Source organism: Trachymyrmex septentrionalis, unplaced genomic scaffold, assembly GCF_001594115.1.
Source record: "Trachymyrmex septentrionalis isolate Tsep2-gDNA-1 unplaced genomic scaffold, Tsep1.0 scaffold60, whole genome shotgun sequence".
Taxonomy (NCBI): domain Eukaryota; kingdom Metazoa; phylum Arthropoda; class Insecta; order Hymenoptera; family Formicidae; genus Trachymyrmex; species Trachymyrmex septentrionalis.
In genome coordinates, this window is record NW_017305779.1 from 5,759,721 (window position 1) to 5,782,101 (window position 22,381).

Genomic DNA, 22,381 nt, shown 5'->3' on the forward strand with positions numbered 1-22,381 from the left:
AAAAATGTGGCCATTAATCATTTATTATAATTACTTTGATAATAATAATAATAATAATAATAATAATAATAATAATAACAACGATGATGATGATAATAATAATAATAATATCAATAATTCAAAACAACCAAGAGACGAGCAAATAAGATATTAAAATAAGTGGATCCTTTTTTAAAAACATTTAATAAAATAACATATATAATAATGTTTTTAATAAAATAGCAATATATAATTTATGTTTCGGCTTACTTCACACTGCACTATATTTTTATAATATGACATTGGACTTAACCTAACCAGAACAATAAGTCATTATGATATCAAAACGATCATTAAAAGTTATTTTTCAATCATTTCCGATTTATTTTAATGTCATTTTAACGTGACTTGTTCTGCTTGGGAACTCGCTGTAATTCTCGCTGTCAAACAATGAATTTGTTATTGAGCTTTGCATTGACGCCAATTATTTTATTATTATGAACATAGTATGTGTCCGCACTTCTTATGATTACATTACATGCGGAAACTCTATCTGATTACCGAGTTATTATTTTAGAGTTAGATGTAAGATTTATGAATGTTAATTTTTATGTTATTTAACTGATGAAGAGTTTCTGTGAACCGAAACGTAAAATATATATTGTTATTTTATTAAACATTATTATATATACTATCTTATTAAACGTGTTTTAAAAAAAGGATCCACTTATTTTAATATCTTATTTGCTTGTCTCTCGGTCGTTTCAAATTATTGATATTTGCTTTGTAAACAAACTAGCGTTATATTATATTATTATTGTTTAACAACAATAATAATAATATAGAAATAATATAGAATACAAAATTTCATTAGAGTATCTATTTAATAGTAAGTGCCTATATGTATATGGAACGATGAGCGATATAAATCCAATGCAGTTTCCGACGCAATTATCTAAAAGATTTCAACGAAAGTAGTGACGTCATGCATTTTTCAATATCTCAAGACTTTCTGGGCGTAACAATCCGTGTATGCATTTCGTGCTTGTCGAGTAAAGTGATTCTTTTCATACACAGCCACAATCTCGGATTTCAGGTATAACTAGATACCTGGTAACCGGTGGAGCATGACTTATACTCGCCTTGGATACACATCACGGAGCGTCAAGGACCTCCGAAATTTACATTCCTATATTATTAGTGGCTGTCTTCGTCTCTCGTTCTTACTCTATAATAAACGCGCGGTGATGACCGATGAATGTGCGATTAGAGTCGACATGTTTCGACCTTTCACTCCACTGAGAATATTTTCATTCCATATACGCACCAATGTAAATCAATTAGTCTTTATCTTTCTGCTTGCAAGAAGCTCTGTTTTACAGGAGTAAGGCCAAGATTTATTTCGTAGAGAAAGTAAAAAAGAAACTTTCATTTTTAATTGCTATTATTTTCTCGGCTTGTCTCATACAAGAGATGATAGGCGATGACTTTTCTCGAATATGTGCGAAAAGCGAAACAAGATTTTTAAAGTAAATGAATGGAAATTTAAAGCCATATTATCTATAATGATTGATAAAAATGTTTACATAAAGTACGAGAAAGAGTTAATGTATCTGAAAAAGAGATATTAAAACTGTACTCACTATGGAGGTTGATGCTGCGGTTCTCTGCGTTTGCACTATAAATACAAGTTCCACTGGAGAGATGGACTTTATGTGGCTAGTGCCCCACTCTCGGCGTACCCCACAATTATAGGTCACATATACATTCACCGATATTCACATAACACGATCGAAATATATAATATCTTGCTGTTTTTCCCTGTAAATCGCGAATTAGTTCATACTGATTCATCTTTCTTTTTTCTACGATGATAAATTTGCTACTGTCTTATATATATTTGCACATTTCTTTAAAAAATGTAAAATTATCATAATTATCACTGACGTTCAATTACGTTCAATAAGCATGTGACGCATCAAAGTATACATGAACGTATAATACGAATCATATTTCTGAGAATTACTAATTCTCTCCGTATATGGTATATATGCAAGTCCTTTTACATTTCTCAGAAACGATTACGATTTAAAGTGAGCTCTATTATATATATGATAATATATAATAGGTAACAATCTGATAGAATAATTTTTATTGTTGATATAATCGATTTATTCGAAGTGTATCAATAAAATATTTATTTATAAGATACAAAATTTTTACATTTAATTTTTTAATTAAGCATTCGTAGATTAATGCGACCAACACAACAATATGTAAATTTTCTATTAAGACACGTATACCTCAGATATTCTTTTAGTGGATAGTTATAAATTACTAATCTTATTTGCTATTAATAGTCAATTTATGATTGTAAAGTTTTTAGATCAGAGAATAAGGCATAAAGATGTCAGCTTATTTGACACATCATATAGAATTTAATTTTTCCTTAATAATTGATTCCTTTGTGTGTGATGCAGAACTATATATCTTATTAAGTAGACAAAGTAAATTAAACGTAAGAATAAGTAAAATATAACGTTTGAATATAGTAATAACTTATCGAGCCAAGATCGATATGTTAAACACAAGAATATATGAAATTGATATCATTAATTAAAGTAATAGTGAATGAAATACTGTATAAAACTTACTTAAGTGCAATATAATACGTAAAATACTAATATATTCCAATAACTTATATAAGTATGAAATGTATGTAATTTAATAAAAACCATACTGATCGCACACAAAATGAGTTCTACTAAAAAATATAAACTTTAATCGATATGATTAAACAAAATGAACATTTACTCAAATAAATTAACTTTCAGTACACCTAGAGACATACTCTTCACGTAATCACATGATTAAAAATGTAAAGTTTTACTTCTTTTGCTTGAATAGTTTCTATGTTTTACACAGCGGGTATTTTGCATGTATCTAAATCATTAAAATAGGGATGTTGCAACGCTGCTCGTGCGGATATTCTATATACAGGATCGTACGTGAGCATAGCTTCCAATAGATTCAATCCATCAGGCTCCAACGTCTTTACTTGCAAGTCCAAGTTATTCGCCATCCAATTTGGGAATGTCGTTTTGTAATCTGGCAGTTGCGTTACACCTGGCCATATTTCTTCCGTAGGCGTTCTTAGTATTCTGTAAGACACAATAATCATTAAACAGCTAAGAAAAAATATTTTTATAATAACATATAAAAATTTTACCGGAATATCCTGAAAAGTTGATCAATTTCGCTGTCTCCCTGAAACAATGGTTTGTTAGTTGCCATTTCTGCAAAAATACATCCAATACTCCACATATCAATCGCACACGAGTATCTAGTAGCACCGAGGAGAATCTCAGGCGCCCTGTACCACAGAGTTACAACTTCATGTGTATATATTCTCACTGGGATTCCGAATGCTCTTCCAAGTCCGAAATCTGCTACTTTGATAATTCCAGTCTTATCAATTAGCAAATTCTGTGGTTTTAAATCACGATGCAATATTCTACGCTTGTGACAGAACAAAATTGCACGTGTGATCTGAGACAGAGAGCAATTGTATTAGTGCATAAACATGATCTCGATAAAAATTTGGCAATTTAAGCATTTAATAAAATCTATTCTTTATAGTTTATTTATTCTAATATAGTAATAAAATATTCTTTTTATCTTATCTTATAGAAAGTTTTAGTGTAGTCTGATAGAGCAATACAATTTTTTATCTAGCTTTAAAATGATTCAGCCAGCTAGAATATTTAACCTTTTTTATCACTGTATTGGAATGCACTATAACTTTCTAGAATATTAGGCCTGTTCTTTATCGCTATATTGGAATGCACTAAAATTTTCTATCTAGAATTAAGCTACAAAGACTAAACTTATTCATCTTTTCTTCTGGGAAAGAATCTTTATAACATTAGCATAAGACTAAATATTTTTTTAATAAAAACAAACCTGATACAAATATGATTTAACTACAGCTGAGTCCATCAGTTTATTATCCAAACTATCCATGTATTTTTTTAGGTCCATAGTGAGATATTCAAAAATAAGATACAGTTTTGACTCTTCCATTAATACATCGATCAAGCTCACTATGTTCGGATGAGTTAATTCTTTGAGCAATGAAATTTCCCTAATAGCAGTTGATGGTATTCCCTCGTCATCATTTTCTAAGCGAATCTTTTTCATGGCTACAATTTCTCCAGTCCTCTTATGTTTTCCTTTGTATACTACTCCATAAGTACCTAAAGAATATCAAGATTTGTAATAATTTGCTATATACCTTACATTCCCAATACTCCAATATTTACATTACTGACCAAAACGTTTTACATAATTTGTATATGGTTAAAATAGAATGTAATTTTATATCAGGTATTACTTAACAATTAAATATTGCACTTGCCCATTTAACAAATGTATAATTTTCTGTTTAGCCAAATACTTGAATATATATAAATACTCTAAATATGTTATATAAAAGAAAGAAACGGGAATCTTATTTCATTATATATAATAAATATATCAGTAGCCGAGAAGAACGTTCAAATATTATAAATGAACAAATATTCATTAATTACTAACACGTGCAATGCATGCGATGCAACAATAGCTTAACATCAACAGTCTTTTCGTATTTTCTGTGCACTCACCTTCTCCAATTTTTTCTATTTTTATGAAATTATCCATTGTGTGTGACGTAGATGCTGGTTCAGTAATATAGTCCTCGAAATTCCTTTTCACAATCCGGAGATGCAGTTCTCGTGTTTCGCCTTGTCGCCTAATACTTAACGAACAAATTTAAATCAAACAAGACGCCATATTGGTAACACTGGATAACACATGAAGAGTTTACTGCATGCTGCTGCGCCCTAGGTATCGATCATGTAACTTTTTCCTTAGAACGGAAGGAATGTGAAAAGTGAAAAATTTTATGTACAGCCGATTACAGAAAGATTACAATAGTTTTTCTTCGATCGATTTCGGAACGTAGCTTGCACTCCAAGTGATTGGGCGCGTTCAAGTTGACAAAACGGCTAGCCTACTCACCAAGCAAATAAACATGATTGGTTGTTACTTATAGATTCAACCAATCACATTCAATCGTTCGGCGAGCAGGTTAGCTGCTTTGTCCGGTTTGAATGCGCCCATTGGTTCTTACTCATGGATTTATAAATAAGAACCAATCATTCGGTGAGCAAGCTACATTCCGAAACTCATAAAACAAAAGTATTAGCAGTGACAGCTTACTTACCGAGCAATTAGTTCTAAAGTGGGGAGCACAAACTTTTGCATAACGCATGAAACCTGAGGCATAAAAAAATCAACCAATCGGAGTCCTTTATTTTACGGAAAGGAAGGAAATAAAAAACTTTGATAGATTCATTTTCTTATGCCTCATGTGTTATGCATTATGCAAAAGTCTGTGCTTTCCGCTTTATGGCCATTATACAATAAGCCATTAGTTATAAATCAGAAATTAAAAGTTGAAAATTAACGATCGTGATTGTCAATTTCCAGCTTCTAAGAATACATTCACACAACTTGCATAACCACACAAACGTATGCATAAAGAAAATTATCCAATCGCATTTCTTTTATAAAGACGCATGTAAAATGTGATTTATACGTTTATGTGAATATACCTTTAGAGTTAAAAACTAATAATATTGTACTAATTTTATAATTTATTAGTTTAGTAGACGTATGAATTTAGAACTCAATAATACTTAATTTTTCTTTAAAATTGTGATTTCAGTGTCATCGTCAAAGTTTATGATTATCAACAGAGATGATAACTCCAGAGAAAAAATTGTAATTTTTCTGCAATATATAGGATATTATAGTTTTACAAGTATACATATTTATTTATGGAACATTTATGTAAATTTTTATGTAATAAAAAATCATAAATTTAATAATGTACATACATAAGTCAAATATTTATATTAATAATAGCAAATTTATATCAATTATCGATAATGTCAGCGTTCTTCAATTACCTCCGGATCCTTGGGGTTCTTTTTCCGCCGAAAATTTGCCCAGGGTTGACGGTCTTTAATAGTGGGTGTTTTCCAACAAGGACACAGTCAGACACTGTGTAACACAGTGAATCGTTTTATTTTTTTCAACGTAGGCAAACAACAAGGATGTAATGATTCACTGTATTACACTGTATTTGTATTCTTGTTGGAAAGCTAGTATCGAGATGTTCTACAGTTAAAGCCGGATCGAGCAAATAAATATTACAACCATTGATATATGTATTATACGTATGTATAAGGAGAAGGAGGAACGTAATCAACGAAATAATGAATAACAGAACTAACATATATAATGTGTGAATATTTTATTATTCATTTATTATTTCCGTGTCACACGCAGAATTAATTAAATATCCTTGTGACAGTCGTATTGCCCATTCCGTTTATTATTTCGTATTTTTTAATACTAATTTATAGTATGTACACGGATGGCGTGAAACTGTCGTTATACTTTTTTTTAAATTACGACAAGCTTGAAGAGGAAGAAACATGTAATGTGTACGACAAGAAACGCCTAAGTTATTATTGATATACAATGCTTGATCTTTGGAAATTCGAAGTCATCAAATATTTATTTTTAATTTTTTTTTAATAAATAAATTATTGTCAGTTAATTAACATTTGATCAACTAATTCTCTAGTAAAACGTAGGATCAATTATACGTTTAGTCAAGATCTTGAGTAATTATTGTAGATTAGTACATCATCGCAAGAAAAGCGATGATTTTGGAATGAAATCGACAAGCAAACATTGATCACAATCGCGGGAGATCATATTTGAGGAGCTGAGCGAGAATAAAATTGAGATGCACGTATAATGAATAGGATAAAATCGCAACAGTAGGGAAAACTACGCATCAAAGTAAGAAAGATTTGTTGAAAGATTTATCAAAATCTTTTAATTTAACAAAATAATATGTAAAGCTTGTAAAAATTATCTTTTTAGATTCTATCCTATAAGAAACTTCAAAATAATTAATAAACAATAAAATTACTCTTACTTAGATTGATGTTAAAAAGAAGAAACTTTTATCTCTGTATTTCCATGTAATGTGGTACATATAACGATTATGCTATTATTATGTAGCTTTTATATGCACTATAGTATTTGGAAATACAGGGACGAATTTTTCAGGAGACGGAGAATTTAAGCTACCGAAGATTGAACTATGGTGCGAATCCCATCTAAGTTGCAATCCCATTTTGCTTCGTTATATCGCAAATTGCGATACATTGATTTATCAGCATTAGCCTCAATGATATTATCGAGGATCACGATTTGTACTGATCGTAAAGATTAAATTACCGCGATGGGCGAGATTAAATGAAGTAATAACCTCCTCTCCATCACCCAGCTCCGCGTGCATACATACGAGAATAGTCTAGGTGCAGCACTCTAGCTCTAAAAGAATGAGTTGACAATTTCCTGCACGAGGTACCGATCACACGGCACAACTCAGATTTCATTGACGTGTTGATGAATGTTGTATGCCCGTCCGCCTCTCCTGGACTCTTTTGGTACCACGATCCGGTGTTGCGGTACCACAGCTTCCGCTTCAAGTTTCTTCTTGGCCTCTTCGGTCGCGTTTCTGTCAGCCATTAGATCGCTTGGTTTAGAGTAAACAAATGTTGTCTCCGCGCCATGAGATTGTCCGATAGTCGCTGAGCCTTTCAGGACATTGTCCTGAGCGCTCAACAGTTGTTTGAACCGCTCATCGTTTTTTTCGTTCTGGACAGCATCGTCCATATTGCGGGCCGATCTCGAAGACACGTCAATTGAGGGTCCTGTCCGTTCATTATTCGTTATTTGCTGTTGATGGTCTTGTTGTCCATTGTCTTTGCTTGTGAGATTCAGTTTTGGATTCAGATTAAGACCCAGCCATTGAGTGAACAACGCGATACCTTGCTCGGCGCTAGCGGACACTGCAGCGATCAACTCGTCGGTGTTAAGAGTGTCCTCTTCTTCGTCTGCGTTATCAATGGGTTCTGTTGTTTCCGTGATGCTGCGTAGGATCGAAAGAAAGTAATAAGACATTCTTTTATATATGAGATATTTTTTGCATTTCAAATACTTTCAACTAGATCACAGAGATACTTACGCAGAGACCTCCACTTGTCGGACACCCTGATAAAAATTGAAGCATCCTATGTGGTATGTAGCTTGCGGTGCACCCAACAAAGCCGGTTCGATTACCATACAACCATCGTAGCCACCGACATCAGATTGCTTCACTGATGTAAATCGCGCGCAAATCTGAGCCAAATCCGACAATAAATTCATGCATGTCGGTTTATTGGCTGCGTTCGCTGCAAAAATAAAAATATTAATGATTAGTCCGATTAATGTGTCCATTTATCTGATATAAAAAATGTAGACATTAATAGATAAATATTAAAATATCTGTATTTTATAAATCGAAATATAAAACACAGGCTAAAAGCCTAATGTAAAAAGAAGAAGAAATATAAAATACAGATTACAAAAAACTATTAAATATATGCACGGTGAAGTTATATTAATATTTTCAATTGAATTTTAATCTATAATTCAACATGTTAAATTTAAATTGTTATTAGACAATATTAGGTTTAATTTAAAATTCAATACAAATAAGATTCCTTTATTATTATTACGATTTGATTACTACTTACCGATCCTTATCGTCGCATTGTGAATTGGATTATCGCCATAATTCAAATTTAATGAGATATTCTGCTCTTTCTGCCTAATATTGACGCAAGCTGGGCCACCTAGATCAATAGTGGCCGTCAAGTTTAAGTCGACGCAGCAGAGACAACCGGAAGTCTGGCACAGGCATTTGGACTGCGACGTGGACGATCTCGCTTCGACCTCCGGCAGGTCCCATGAGAGCAGGGTCTCTGCGGGCAGGAAACGCATGTGTGTGTATATGTACGCATATATGTGAGAAAGATAAGGGACGCGCGTGGCAGAGAAACTCGGAATAGAGAAATCGGAACGAAACGAAAGTCGTGCCGCCGATCGAAAGTCAAATGGAAGCCAAATTTCTACACGTTTCACCGTCGCGTCGTAAAAGTTTTCTTTGGATTCTCCTGTGGAGAAATGACGAATTAGACTGTAACATTTGAAATGTTTATACCCATGTTTATGGATCGGGGAACTACACCTGGATGCTAATAAGTGTGCCAATGCATGGATTTCCATCGGTGTACTTTCTCGCGCATTATCGAGATCGAGTGGCTGAATGACAGTTTTGAGGGCACCTTTCGTCAGTTTTTATGGACGACGATTGATAATAGAGACAAAGGTAGCTTAGAATTGAGTAGCATAAGAAAGTGAAATTAGAGAACAAAGATCTAATTTAAACTGTTATCGGGGAACTATTATCCGAATATTTTTTTAATGTATACGAAATGGATTAATAATTCGAAAATTATATGTAAAACAATATGTTGTTGTCAACAATATACATTAAAGAATTTAATCTGTTTAAAAATAGAAAATAGATATAAAATTGCTTTTAAAAATTTTTAATGCATAGATTTAAATGCATTTATTGCATTAGAAAAGTAAATAGTTTTCTTTTCTTTGTAATACAACTGTTAGCAATACGATTTCAAATAAAACACTGTAAAAAGAATTATTTATTCTAACAATAAACTACCGTATTCACGGCACAAGTTAGCTTTATTTCATGGCAAAATGAATTAAACGCCAATCTACATTTCGTTTTTCAAACAAATAGAAAGTAACCGGTCATATAATCTCTTTTCGTTGCGTTTATCATGTTGACGATACAAAACAATAATGTAATCGCGCCAATGCAGGCAAACACGTGCGTCCGCGCATTGAAATCTCCAGCGCATGTACCCGCGCGAACCCGAATCTTCGCACTAGCGTTTCTTAATCACATTTTGCTTCAAACAGCTCACCGAGCAATCCAGCGGACGCGACGACCACCAACGTGACCATCAGCACCAGGATCGTTGCTCTCACAGCCATGGCGTATTCCTCAAAATTACTGTTAGTTCAACTGAGTCGTTCCCTTTACGATCACGCTCGATCCCTTGATCGAGCAGTAGTCGGATGATCGGGATCTATTGCGGTGCTGTGACCGCGCGAATGACGGATGATTCAAAATTAAACTAACGCGCGAGTGAGAAGATCTTCGGAGATCCTGCCCGGCAAAGAAGAAGCTTAAATCTGGATACGGCGCCGGTTCCACGAGTGTCGGATCGCCGACCGGTTCGGCGATCGGTACGAAAACAGGGGACAGGATTGGTCAAGACCGTTGTGGTCGGTGGGGCACCCCGGACGGCCACCGTCGATGTGCGACGCGACGTAACGAGGGGGCAACAAACGGCGGGCAAGGAACCTCATCTGGGTGACCGGGTGACCTCCTTCCTCCGCCAGCTTGGTACCGCGGGGGAACTGCGACCGTTGGCACTGTGCCCCTCTGCGACGTGTCGGCATAAGACGTGTCGGCGAATGGGGAACAAGAGGTATTGGGCTACTCTTTTGAGTATTATTGTCCGTGAAGCTGGAAGTGGATGATTTTGAGATTTTTCTTCGAGGTTACTGAAACTTTGAAGATTTGACATATAACAGGTCTACAATTTTCTGGAAATTTTGTAGAAAATGGAAAAGTAGATATGCACATTTTCTCTCTTTGGAAATTTCTTTCCGAGGATTGTTATTTCGAGACATCTTCACATTCTTACGTGTGAAAGTCGTGAAATCCAATAAAATGCTGTTATAAATTTTCTAGCTGGGACAAAATCAAAGCCTGATAAATCATAATCTTCAAAAATATTTTAAAATATTTACTTGTCAACAAATAAATTCAATAGCACTAAAATTAGAAATAAAAAATAATAATTTTAATATTTTGTCGAACACTCTTGTACTTGCGATTCGTAATTTTATAACGTTTCCAAACGTTCCATTTTAGAGTTTAATTATCGGTATTGTTAACTTTTTCCTCTTTAATTACTGTAGAAATTACTGCATATAATTTCCATGAACAAAAAAAAAACACTAATGTATATGAAATACTTAAAGAAGCTCGTTTTACTTTGTGAGCAAGTGTTTTCTAATTTAATAACGCGACTTATCTCCTTTCTTCTGCTTGAGGATCCTCTCCTCGGCTTTCACCGTTTGAAGAAAAGTCACGGTCTTCGCGAACTGCAAAATCACTTACGATTCCGTTCTATGGATTGCACAGCGTGTCGCATTCCTGATATTTTTTATTTTTTTGGAGTGTGGGCGCGGTTGGCCACGCGTGACTATGAGATATAGGAAACGGAGCGAAATATGTGATCGTGGACTAAGCTGAGTGAAAAGACGGTCTCTCTCGAAGGGGAACATTCCTTTCTGAAATAGACCCGATTCATTATAATAACAGAATGTGACTTTCTCTATTCGTCTGTAAAATTTATTTTTTTGCGTTAGAAATGCGCAAAATGTGTCGAACGGCATTTGATAAAGCCGAGAGACGAGGTCGCGAAATGTAGATTACGATCAATTTCGAAAATAGATCTCAATAAAAAAAATCGATTTCTCTTCAAGCCTATAGAATTACGTCAGAAGAGGGAACGATCGGAAGCAATTCGCTCATAATCTGCTCTGTCATCGATCGTCGCCGCGGAAACGATCGGCGGTTAGATAATTGCACAAATAATAGTGTTGTGCCGTCAATATCGTGAGACGTCAATGTCACGGATAGGCGATTACTCCACCTTAATCGCGAATCTAATCGCCGATAAGCGCGATTGCACTTGTCGGAAACCGCCCACAATCCTTTTTTTTTTTCTTTTTTTCTTTTCTGCGACGCGATACAACTGCGAAGAGAACGCGGAGATACGTTGCATCCAAACGATTATTCCACGACGTTACGTAAAAACTTGTTTGCCTCCCGTTTAATCAAGGCCTACATATTTCCGGGTCATATGTCTCGTTCATCAACTTAGGAACCCCCGAAGATCGAGTTATCATATCCGAGATAGCCTTGGTAGCGATGGGATCAAACACAGCGATGCATTTTGGTAACTTCTGCACAATCCTATCATTGAAGAAATCTGTACATTTCTTCTGGCTTTTAAAACACCGCACAGGAGCAGTTCTTATCGAAGTATTTATTATGTATTTAAATAATTTATTGTCGTACTAAAGCTTTGTTTGACGCTTAAAATGCGTCTAAAAATTAGGATTAAAAATCTCTCTGCTATAATCATCTTTATTAGAATTTTAAGTTTTCTTTCTTATTATATGCCATTATTTCTTGAAGCACTTAAAGAGGTGAAACGTCTAATAAGCCACTACTCGCGATAAGTTTGATGCCATCGCTATCGACGACCTGGGGCATTGGAGAACAAACGAACAAATATTAACCAAGGTAAACCACTCTTGGTGAGCCACTACTTTCTTCGACCCACTAACCGGAGAAAGGCCCCTCCTTAGCCAAAACATGATTCCGTGAATCGATTGAAGACGAACGAACGTACGAACAAATGAACAAATGTATGAACGTACGAGCGAGCACCTGCATTAATTTCGTACTGCACTCGTGTCGTTCGTTGCGTTCCGGATATTTTTCTTTTCTTTCTTCTCTCGTATGGCGACGAAATTCCCGCGAGAGACTGGGCGCGCACGAAAGTGGGTCTTCGGTTAGAATTTGTGTCACAAACCGTGGTATTCACGGCTGGCATGAGTTTATGGCGTCGACTGATAGCGCAGTGTCTGCGCTTAAAGTTAGAAAATATTTAGAAAAATGAAAATAATTCGATTAATGATATTAATTCTCAATGCTACTTATCTTTAATTTTCTTTGAGGATAAAGTTACCAGTTTTCTTCAGAATGGGAAAAATTTTAATTTATATATTACATATATATTGTATAAATATATGTACACATACATGTTATATAATTATACACGTGTTTATATAAAATTTTTTTACTTGTATTATATATTTTTAATATCTACAATTTTATTTTAACTACAAGAAAAAGTATTAAAGAAAACAAAAATTGAAAAAATTTATAAAAAGAAAATCAACTTTGTTTATGTTAGATTTTTTATTTGCTTGAAGTACTCTTGAAGTAATTATCTTGTCAATAGTTGCCAAATAAATTTCAGAAAAAGCTGATTTATTGGTTATTAAGGATCGTGTGATCATGAAACAATGATATAGATGTCAAAACAATCAGTATGTGCAATGCGACTAAAGAATTGATGTCACTTACTTAATCGTAGATGCATTGCGAGTCATCGATATAGTTTTGTTGGTAGAAAATATAATAGTAGGTCACATTATTATGATGACTGTAAATTAATTATAACTGTAATGCTTATAAAATTGAATTAATCATATATGTAATTTCTATCATGTATATCACTTTATAATATTAATTCGGAATACCACATATGTCATTCAACTGTTTATAATAACAACCTAAACAAATTCAGATAAGCATATCGCGAAGATCATCCCCGGGGCGACTTGTCGCTTTTTCTGTCGGAATCCGGACGCAATTAAAGGACGTTGGACGTCACCAGCGTGACTTTCCCCTCTCCTGCGGATATTTTCGTGTGAGTTGAATCATCCGGAACCATCTTCATTCATCTGTGTACATCTGGGCATCTGGTACCGGTTCGAGAAGAGATGGAAAAGTGGACTTCCCGCTTTCGTCGTCGAGACGACGGCAACGCCGTCGTAGCCCGATCAAGGACGACAGAGGATCGGAACGACGTGGTTGGTTAGGGGCCGCCTCTGATTTACCTAGAGCACATTAGAATGTTTAATAATCCTAACAGCGGCTTGGCGGACAGGTGGTGGTGGCCTGACCGACTTTTAAAGAAACCTTGGGGGGAGTTAGGCGGCATCTTCAGTTGGACATTGGCCTCCGTAAGACGAAGAGTCAAGGAAAAAGAGCTGTAGGGTGCAAGAGACAGGAGAGCACGAGCACGGCTGCCTCCTCGGATTTCTTTTTAACAATCCACAGGTGGGTAAAGTTACAATTTGTGCATTTGGAGGGCCTGGAAAATTGGGAAACACGCCGCGATAAAAAACGAGGAGTCTCTCACTGAACAATCGCCCACGTGTGAATAATTAATTATTTAACGTAATAATGCGTAATTCTTTAAATAATTTTTATATAATAATATATATCTTCTGTGTGTAGCTTTTATACGTTTAATAGAATTACATTGTCCGTAAAATATTAACTAATAAAATAAAGCTTATATATAAAATTAAATTAACGAACATTTCATGATCTTTGCTTCTTTATTATGTGTTATATGAAATTGACAAGAGTTTTATTTGATTCATTAAATTATTTGGAAATTAAACATTACACATGCGCCATTAAATTTAAATTAGCGTACAATCAAGGCTCACATATTATTATTACACATAATTATGTTATAATAAATGCATTTTTTTCACTATAATATTTATTATCTTGCTTAAGATTAATGAATATTTATTATCTATCTACTATCTTGACAAGTGTAGATTTATGAAGCAAGAATATGTAGAAATCATTTTATAGATCATCGTTTGCGCTCAATTAAACTTCTCACACTATCACTTCCGCAGTTTGGTCTCCGTACGAAGCGACGCGTGAGGAATCGATCTCACATACGATGTGTCAAAACGTAGTGTTGATCGTATCCAACACCTTGACCATATGTGACGCACTTTGTAACGGTGACACGAGTATTTGTTCCGCGCGTAAAGCTACGCATCTTCTCGTGCTACTAAAGTCTGCCATCGAGTCTCTCGAGTAAGCGCCTTTCTTATACGCACGCCTTTGACCGTGACCGGGATTTGGGTCAACCGGTCGCTAGTAGCTTGTGTTTAAAACCGGAAGGAGAATACGTTTTCCGCGTCTGGGACGTTTTGTCTGGTTGTTTATTTGAGAGACGAAAGTATCGCGGTGGTTCTGGTAGAGATATTTTTATGAATCGAGAAGTAGAAGTATGAAATTACCGCTCTACCTCAACAATTGATGAGCGGAACGAGTGTCTCTATTGTTTGCCGACGAGGGTTATGGGATAATCATCGGAAGGCGGGAGAAATAATTATGAAAAGAAACACATTCAACGTACTCTTTTTTTTTTAATGTGGTCTCTGTGCATGGTAAGCTAAATGCACACTGCGTAAAATTGATCAATGTGATCTCAAAAGTTGCTTAATCGACAAAACGAGCTTTCGAGAAAAAGTTTAGTAATTGTATGTAAAATATAAGTATCTAGATGTTTTATTAAAATTATGTGAAAGAAGACCTAAAAGTTTTGGAAATTCTTAATCAACGGCTTATTGAATGGCTTTTAAAAAAAGTTTGCAGTTAATTCAAATACAATGTGTAAATATTTCATTTTATTGATTAGTGAGAGATAAAATGAGATATATACTGATTATTATCTGTTAAAAAATTTAATGTTTGAAAATAATTTTATTATATAATTGGAAAATATACTATATAAAGCAGATATAAAACTACAAAATGACATTCGTCATGCTAATTTAGAATTACGGCACGTGCGTAAAATCTATCTTTTATGGTTCTTATTGTCGTGCCTTTTTATCAGAATCGGCCGAAAGAAACTGTAATAAGACTGGAACGTGCGTGCCACTACATATAAAATGGGTATTTTTCACAGTAATATTATAAATGCATCACATGTTTTTGGCATTGTTTCCAGAACAGAGTGGAAAGATGCGATTATCGACGATTTTTGAGCTGTTGCTGATCCTCTTGTTGGTGGCCTTTGCGGCTTATGGCCGAGTAATTGGTGAGAAAAACAACTTTATGAAAAAAAAAAATAATAATAATAGAAAAGCAAAAATAAAAATGTCGAAAACATAGAAATACATTTTTATACAGATTTTATTGTGCATATAAATATATATAAAAATAAGCAATAATCATCTTATTTAAAGCTCATTTTATACTGTCTTAAATTAAAAAATTTCAGGATTTCAAAATTTCTATTTAAAATTATATATGTATATTTTATTGCACGTATGTATTTTTTAATATACATTTTATGTATATACTTTTAAATTTTGCTCGTATTCCACGCCACATAAAATTATAGACAGGATTTCTGAATTTTGACATGAATTTTGTAGGTTTAAAATGGCTTTAAATTACAAAATGTTCACAGATCACAATGAGGCGACGCATCGAGTGGCTCGTGCCGCGAATAATGTAAAACAGAGTGACATAGATTTATCAACGATGTCGCTAAAACAAGCGACTGATAGCGTAAATCGATACTGCACTTGCAACGAGAACATTTGCAATTGCTGTCGCGACTTTCACATACCGCTTGTTCAGCTGAAAGGACCGGGTAATTATCACGCAATGTAATTGTGCATGAAAAATGAAAGTGCAGTATGGAAAGGCAAATATATGATTATATACTTGCGTTCCCATACTGCATTTAAATTTTAATGCGTTTGTTATCTGTAGTACCGTGCTATATCATATATTATGCGTTAGGGTAACTCCGATATGTACGCCGCACCTAACAAAAACTTAATTTATTAAGTATTATTTACTATTTTTAAGGTAAATGAATAAACTATATCAGTAAAAACTTTATACTGTCTACTACTATGAAAAAAAAAATTAGAAATCTAAGATATTTATGTTTTGTATTAAAAAAAGAACTTTTTGAAACCCTTGGATTTTTGCCGTAGGCAAAATTTTTCCCATAGGGATATATAACTTCTCATAGGGGAAGGGGGGTATGTTACGGCTCATAAAAAATTTATAATGCTTATAAATAAAACGTAAAATGACACAATAATTAAAATATGTTTACAAAGTTTTATTAATGAATAAGAATGATAAATATGTATATGAAATAATAGATAATAATTACAATCTTCCTACATATATTACAAGTGTTATTACATGAGGTACATATCATGTAACGTGTTTGTTGCACTGAATCCAATCTGAGCTACTTTGGGCATAAATCCCGCCCGCTAAAAATGCTGTATATCCCGAACAGGTAGAACATACAAAATAATAAACTAAACAAAGTATACAAGAGCAAAGCACTTGTATTTCGCTATACAACATGCTTTACTATTCTTCTACATTTATTTATCACGAAATAACCACTATGTCTTTTAAGCGCCCTACAGTAATTATTGTTATATAAATTATAATTTATAATGACGCTACTTATTACAGTGACAAATCGATTCAACTCACAACAACAATAATGTGTATTCACATTAATATTAACAGTAAGAAACTGAAATCATAACACAATACTGAAATATAACACTCCCTAATACAACATTAATAATCCCACTCCTTTTTTTTCTGACTTCTGCGATGTAAATCCCAGCGCGGCATATTTGCCGGAGTTACCCTATTTCATGTTATTATATTTTACATGAAATAGAATTTAATTCTGCATTTTTTCATAATAAAATATAATTCTGCAATTTTTCTGCAATTCTTCATAATAAAACTTATGATATGTATTTTTTATAAATATTTTTTTCTGATAAAGAATTTCTGATTTGAAATTCTAGGATGCGCTTCGTTGCAGTATCTTCAGGGTGACAATTTAGCAGTCCAACTGAGCTTTGGCGACAACATATTAACCAGCACGATTGTTAATGGTAATCACATTCATTAGTGACGATTAACAGTTCTTTCTCTCTGCCACTTTCTCTGATTAATCAACATCTCCTGTGAATTATTTATTATAGAGAAAATTTAAATAAATGGCAGAGTCCGAATTTTAACGTTTATAATAACGTTTATAATAACGTTTATAATAACGTTTATAATAACGTTAATATTACAAAACGAAAAAAACAAAAAATAGTATTGAATAATTATAGAAAATTTCTAATGAAATACAATAAGATTTTTTTTTCATTTGCGTGATTCCTGTAATTGTTGATTTGGAATAATACAGTTATAAATTATGAAAAAACTAAGCTTGATAGACGTTGAGAGTATATATCTCTTTATTTGATGAACAATTTATGTCACGTGCCTTGCAAAAGACTAAATCATGCACGTGTACCGCTCGACAATATTGACAAGAAAAATGTGTTAATTGCGAGTGAATCAACGTTTGGTAGATATATATTAACGTAACGTCCAGGAAGTTATAACTCGACTTTCACCCGATAGTATGTTTGTCATTGTCATTGGAATTTGTTGATAGAACGCATGGCATATATGGCATTTGAAACTTTTACTTCCTTTTAAAGAATGCGAAACTGTGCAATACTACATAAAAAATACTTTTGCTTCGTTATACTAGTTAATTTCATATTATCGTGCCAGTTCCGTATGTGATTTCTCCGGTATGTGCGTTCATGAAAAAACGTATTACGAAGTCAACAGTGACGTACAGGCGCCACTCGACGAATTCGTGTCAGTCTAGCGGAGCGAAAGTATTTACACAAACAGTTTTTCGACATCGAGTTTATCTTCTTTTTTAATCGCGTTTGACGACCTCAATTTGTTTGAATTATACAGGTTCCAGATATCATGACGTACAGATAATATAAGTATCTGAGACACCTGCATATACTTATATTTTAATGAAATTGTTTTAATATTTTATTTATTTATTTTTTTTATTTATTAGATGTACATTATTTCGAAATTTCGGTGAAAGATTTTGAAAGAATTATAATATATAAAGTTTAACTTGTATGTGCATCGAATATTATAAATTTCAGGAAAGAATCCAAAGCCTGTGTGCGTACCGCTACCTGGTGGCTTCACCAAATTTTGTGGCAGAATTTATTCCATTCAACGCGACGCGAAGAATCATTTTAAAGCGTGCCTCGGTTTGGAACTGCAATCTCCTACCGAGTTAGAAGCTACTCTTCGTGTTAGTTGTTTCAGGTACTTACAATGAAAAAAAAAATATAGTATATAAATTTGAATTTTCTTTCTCCTTTATGAAATACAAGATAAATTCGTAAAGAGAAGAAAGATAAAAAGATTTAATACGTAAATTATTTATTAAAATATTTCACACAATACAGCTCTCTGAGGCACCTTTTTTTCCTAAACGTTCTATTTCTTAGAGAACTATGTTGTATGAAAAATAGTGTTTCGTAATTTGATCTTGAATTTCAGATTCGGTCCAGATGGTCTGAAGCTTCGACCAGCCGAACCACTTCCAACTGTCGAGACAGATGCTGCTTCAGAAGAAGACGACGACGATGATTTTTTCGGGCTAGGTTCGGATGATGACGACGAAGATGAAGATGATGAAAGACCCATTACGAACTCCGTTCCCGATGGCTCGGAAGTAGATGCACAAGAATCAGATGATGACGATGACGATGACGATCCATTAGGTTTCAGTGCTTTATTGGATATCTTTACTGGCGATGACGATGTGCCGACAAAACCTAAAGTTACTACCGCGGCACCGTTATTGGAATTCACTATACCAATTCTAGCGCGACCAACGACTCCCGCATCATTGGAGGATCATGAGCTGCTCAACAACGAGCAGGAAACTAATTACGAGGAACACGACGGTACTCAGGAACCATTTAAAGCAGAAGAAGAAGAAGAAGAAGAAGAAGATACAGGATTGACCGAGAGTAATATCGAAGACAGTACTGATGAGAATAATGAACAAATCACGGAATCCTCCAACAAAATCGTGTACACTGCGAAACCCGATAAAGTGCCGATTGTCAATAAAGTGAAGAAGGGAGTCGTTGGAAACAAGAAGAAACCAACGGTGACATCGACTAGCGTAAACGCCATTCTTGATCCTGAGAAACCAGCGAAGAAACCTATTAAGGATGAAGATAATGACGATGACGATATTTTAGATGATGATGATGATGATGATGATGATGAAGACCTCGACGACGAGGATGATAGTCTTGAAGACGATGATGAGGATGATAAGGATGATGAAGATGAAGACGAAGACGAAGATGAAGAGAACGACGACAAACTGGATGATAATGAGAAGCATGAAGAGCACGACGATGATGAGGACGAAAAGGCTGAAGATTTTGCCGATTTAGATGATGATGACGATGATGACGAGGAAGAAAATGCCATGTTGAGTGCTCTTATAGATACAGGTGGTAAAAAGAAGAAGAGCAAAGAAAATACAAAGTCCAATCAAACTAATGTCGAGCATGATGATGAGGATTACGGTCTTGAATTGGGATTTCTTGCCAGGAAGAGGCATTATAGCGGAAATCGTCAAAGCAAAGTTATGAGGCTTTGAAGTGTACAGATCGTTGCTCCAGTCAGTAGGATAATTGGAAATTAAAGAAAGCTCGTCCTTCTTATCTGACCATGAGTTCGTCGATCTAACAAAACTCAAGATGTTTTGTTTGGATTAGCGAAGATTCGGTAGATTTTGATATAATTGTGACAGTGATGATAAGATTGGAAGAGTCAACGTTTCTTGACATGCAATTTCGCTAAAAACGGGTGTATGTTTCTACGACATCCTAATTATTGCATTATTTTTTAATTACAATAATTGTAAACAAAAGTTTATTAACAATTACAGCTACTATTTTACAATAATTGGATTGTTGGAAAATAAGCAGTTTACTTTTCGCTATCACAATTATCTTATTTCTTACTGTAGTTAATTTTATATTTATTGAATAATATGGAGACTGAAATACGAGATCTTACAGCGAAGATGGAAGAGCTTTCTTAAGAGAAGGCTCAAATAGAATTGCGTAAATAGAAAATATTTATGTATTGGAAACAAAATTCTAGAAGGATTTTATTTTATTATGCAGAGAATTTTCTGTTTATAAGGAAGATTTATACATATTATATATATAATATATCTCGAATTATTCGTGACCTCAGCCATAATAATTTGCTCGATTAGTTTAATGTTATTTATTAAGAGCAAATGAATATTTATGATTTATGTATTTATTAAGTTATTTATTGACTCTGTAATAAATAAATAAATATAACGCGCTGTATATGTATATACCTTTCATATGTATAATTATTAATTTAGTTTTTAATTATTAAATTTTTGTTATAATTAAATTTTAATTAATTGAATGAAATACTGATTTAAATTGATTTGAATTATTAAAGTTCTGTATAAAAACTTTTAATATATTTTTTAAATAATTAAAGTTAATTCTGTCAGAAAATTTTGGAAGGATAATATTGTAATAATTAATTATTATAAAAACATGTTAATACTTTTAATTATTTTATGAGATTTTCGAAACACGATATTTCAGAAAAGTTTTTCTAAAATTGTCAGTAGTTTTATACAGCTGAGTGTAGTTTTTTACAAATGATAATATATTTTTTATCATGCAATGATTTAAGGATTTAAGCTCTCGTGTTGCGCAACAGAGAAAGTTAAGATTATTTGACACTGCTTAATATGTACAACAAAATTAAAGATAAGAGTTGTATACTAATAAATACACAAATAAATTTTAATAATCAAACATGATAATAACACACATGAAGACAAGCGGACTCTTATCTTTAATATTTTCTTAAATCATGGAATAAAATTTTAAATTCTGTTACGTAATGTGAAACCTAGAATTGCTGCTTGTTAGATGTACCATTTTGGATAATATTGCATTAAATTAAGAATTAATTAATAATTAATTTTATCTTTATTATTATAAATTAAGAATTAATTTTCTCAATGTTCTTTGTGATTTTAAAAATACATATAATAAGTAAAAATATAAAAAATCAAGTTTTGTTAGAGAAATACTTGCATCCTTAAAACCATTTTATCGTCAAAATGAAAAAAACATCTAATTTGATTTTCGTGCAGTACATGCATAGTACTTTTTGCAAAATTTCAAATTTTCGAGTTAGTGAGTTCCTTCAGGTTTAATAATTATCTAAAACTTAGATTTTTAATAAAAATGAAAGTGTGTTTATGTCTTTGTCGTTGATTGCTTTTTGCATCGTGAATCATCACTTAAGCGTGATAATTAAGCATTCTTATTTTACCTACTATTGAAAGTTGATGCATAATTAATGAACAGATGTCTCTGTGTCTTGGTCCAACGTGAGCCCAATTTCAGTCTTCCATTAGCATTGAAGCGTGCAGGTTGTGCAGTTGTGCCATCATGTTAATTAAGTGGCTACTTGTATCTCTACTAGCGTTAGGTGCCCAGAGTACCTCTATGAGCAATTACATTGGTGAGAAACAACTTAATTAATTAATAAATATTTTTTGCTTAATTTAATCAATATTTTATAGTTGATAAAAAAACAGCGCTTACGAAAAATATGTGAAACAACAATTTAAATGCTATAAAAAACACTTATATATATAATTATAGCATAAAATTAAATTATAAATCAAAA

At 33.4% G+C, this 22,381-nt stretch overlaps 5 protein-coding genes across 7 annotated transcripts in view; 2 read left to right on the top strand and 3 right to left on the bottom strand.

Moving 5' to 3' along the window:
• Positions 1 to 1,742, bottom strand: part of LOC108752443 (apolipoprotein D-like) — a 3,664-nt gene extending 1,922 nt beyond the window's left edge. Inside the window, exon 1 of the mRNA XM_018493255.1 lies at positions 1,623 to 1,742. The gene's annotated coding sequence lies outside the window, so the exon portion shown is untranslated. The remainder of the gene's footprint in view (positions 1 to 1,622) is intronic.
• Positions 1,743 to 2,829: 1,087 nt separating this feature from the next.
• Positions 2,830 to 4,805, bottom strand: LOC108752464 (cyclin-dependent kinase 1). The gene is made up of 4 exons (XM_018493293.1): positions 4,644 to 4,805; positions 3,943 to 4,235; positions 3,209 to 3,528; positions 2,830 to 3,140 (listed from the first exon to the last, which is right to left on the bottom strand). The coding sequence occupies exons 1-4, from the start codon at positions 4,678 to 4,680 to the stop codon at positions 2,897 to 2,899; spliced, it is 894 nt and encodes a 297-aa protein (XP_018348795.1). The 5' UTR covers positions 4,681 to 4,805; the 3' UTR covers positions 2,830 to 2,896.
• Positions 4,806 to 7,106: 2,301 nt separating this feature from the next.
• On the bottom strand, positions 7,107 to 10,256 carry LOC108752457. The gene is made up of 4 exons (XM_018493279.1): positions 9,948 to 10,256; positions 8,688 to 8,915; positions 8,135 to 8,342; positions 7,107 to 8,038 (listed from the first exon to the last, which is right to left on the bottom strand). Exons 1-4 carry the CDS (start codon positions 10,015 to 10,017, stop codon positions 7,492 to 7,494), a joined length of 1,053 nt encoding a protein of 350 aa, XP_018348781.1. The 5' UTR covers positions 10,018 to 10,256; the 3' UTR covers positions 7,107 to 7,491.
• A 3,634-nt stretch (positions 10,257 to 13,890) lies between these two features.
• Positions 13,891 to 20,587, top strand: LOC108752447 (protein PFC0760c-like). 3 transcript variants are annotated; one of them, XM_018493268.1, is made up of 6 exons: positions 13,891 to 14,017; positions 15,726 to 15,815; positions 16,191 to 16,376; positions 17,581 to 17,670; positions 18,751 to 18,919; positions 19,157 to 20,587. In XM_018493268.1, the coding sequence occupies exons 2-6, from the start codon at positions 15,740 to 15,742 to the stop codon at positions 20,277 to 20,279; spliced, it is 1,644 nt and encodes a 547-aa protein (XP_018348770.1). In that variant the 5' UTR covers positions 13,891 to 14,017; positions 15,726 to 15,739; the 3' UTR covers positions 20,280 to 20,587. The 3 variants fall into 3 exon arrangements, with proteins under 3 accessions (XP_018348770.1, XP_018348771.1, XP_018348768.1); XM_018493269.1 differs by having other exon boundaries at positions 15,731 to 15,815; XM_018493266.1 differs by lacking the exon at positions 13,891 to 14,017 and having other exon boundaries at positions 15,704 to 15,815.
• Positions 20,588 to 22,123: 1,536 nt separating this feature from the next.
• The window catches only part of LOC108752525, a 1,425-nt gene continuing 1,167 nt past the window's right edge, over positions 22,124 to 22,381 (top strand). Inside the window, exon 1 of the mRNA XM_018493374.1 lies at positions 22,124 to 22,213. Coding sequence (XP_018348876.1) covers positions 22,141 to 22,213 — 73 coding nt within the window. The 5' untranslated portion in view covers positions 22,124 to 22,140. The remainder of the gene's footprint in view (positions 22,214 to 22,381) is intronic.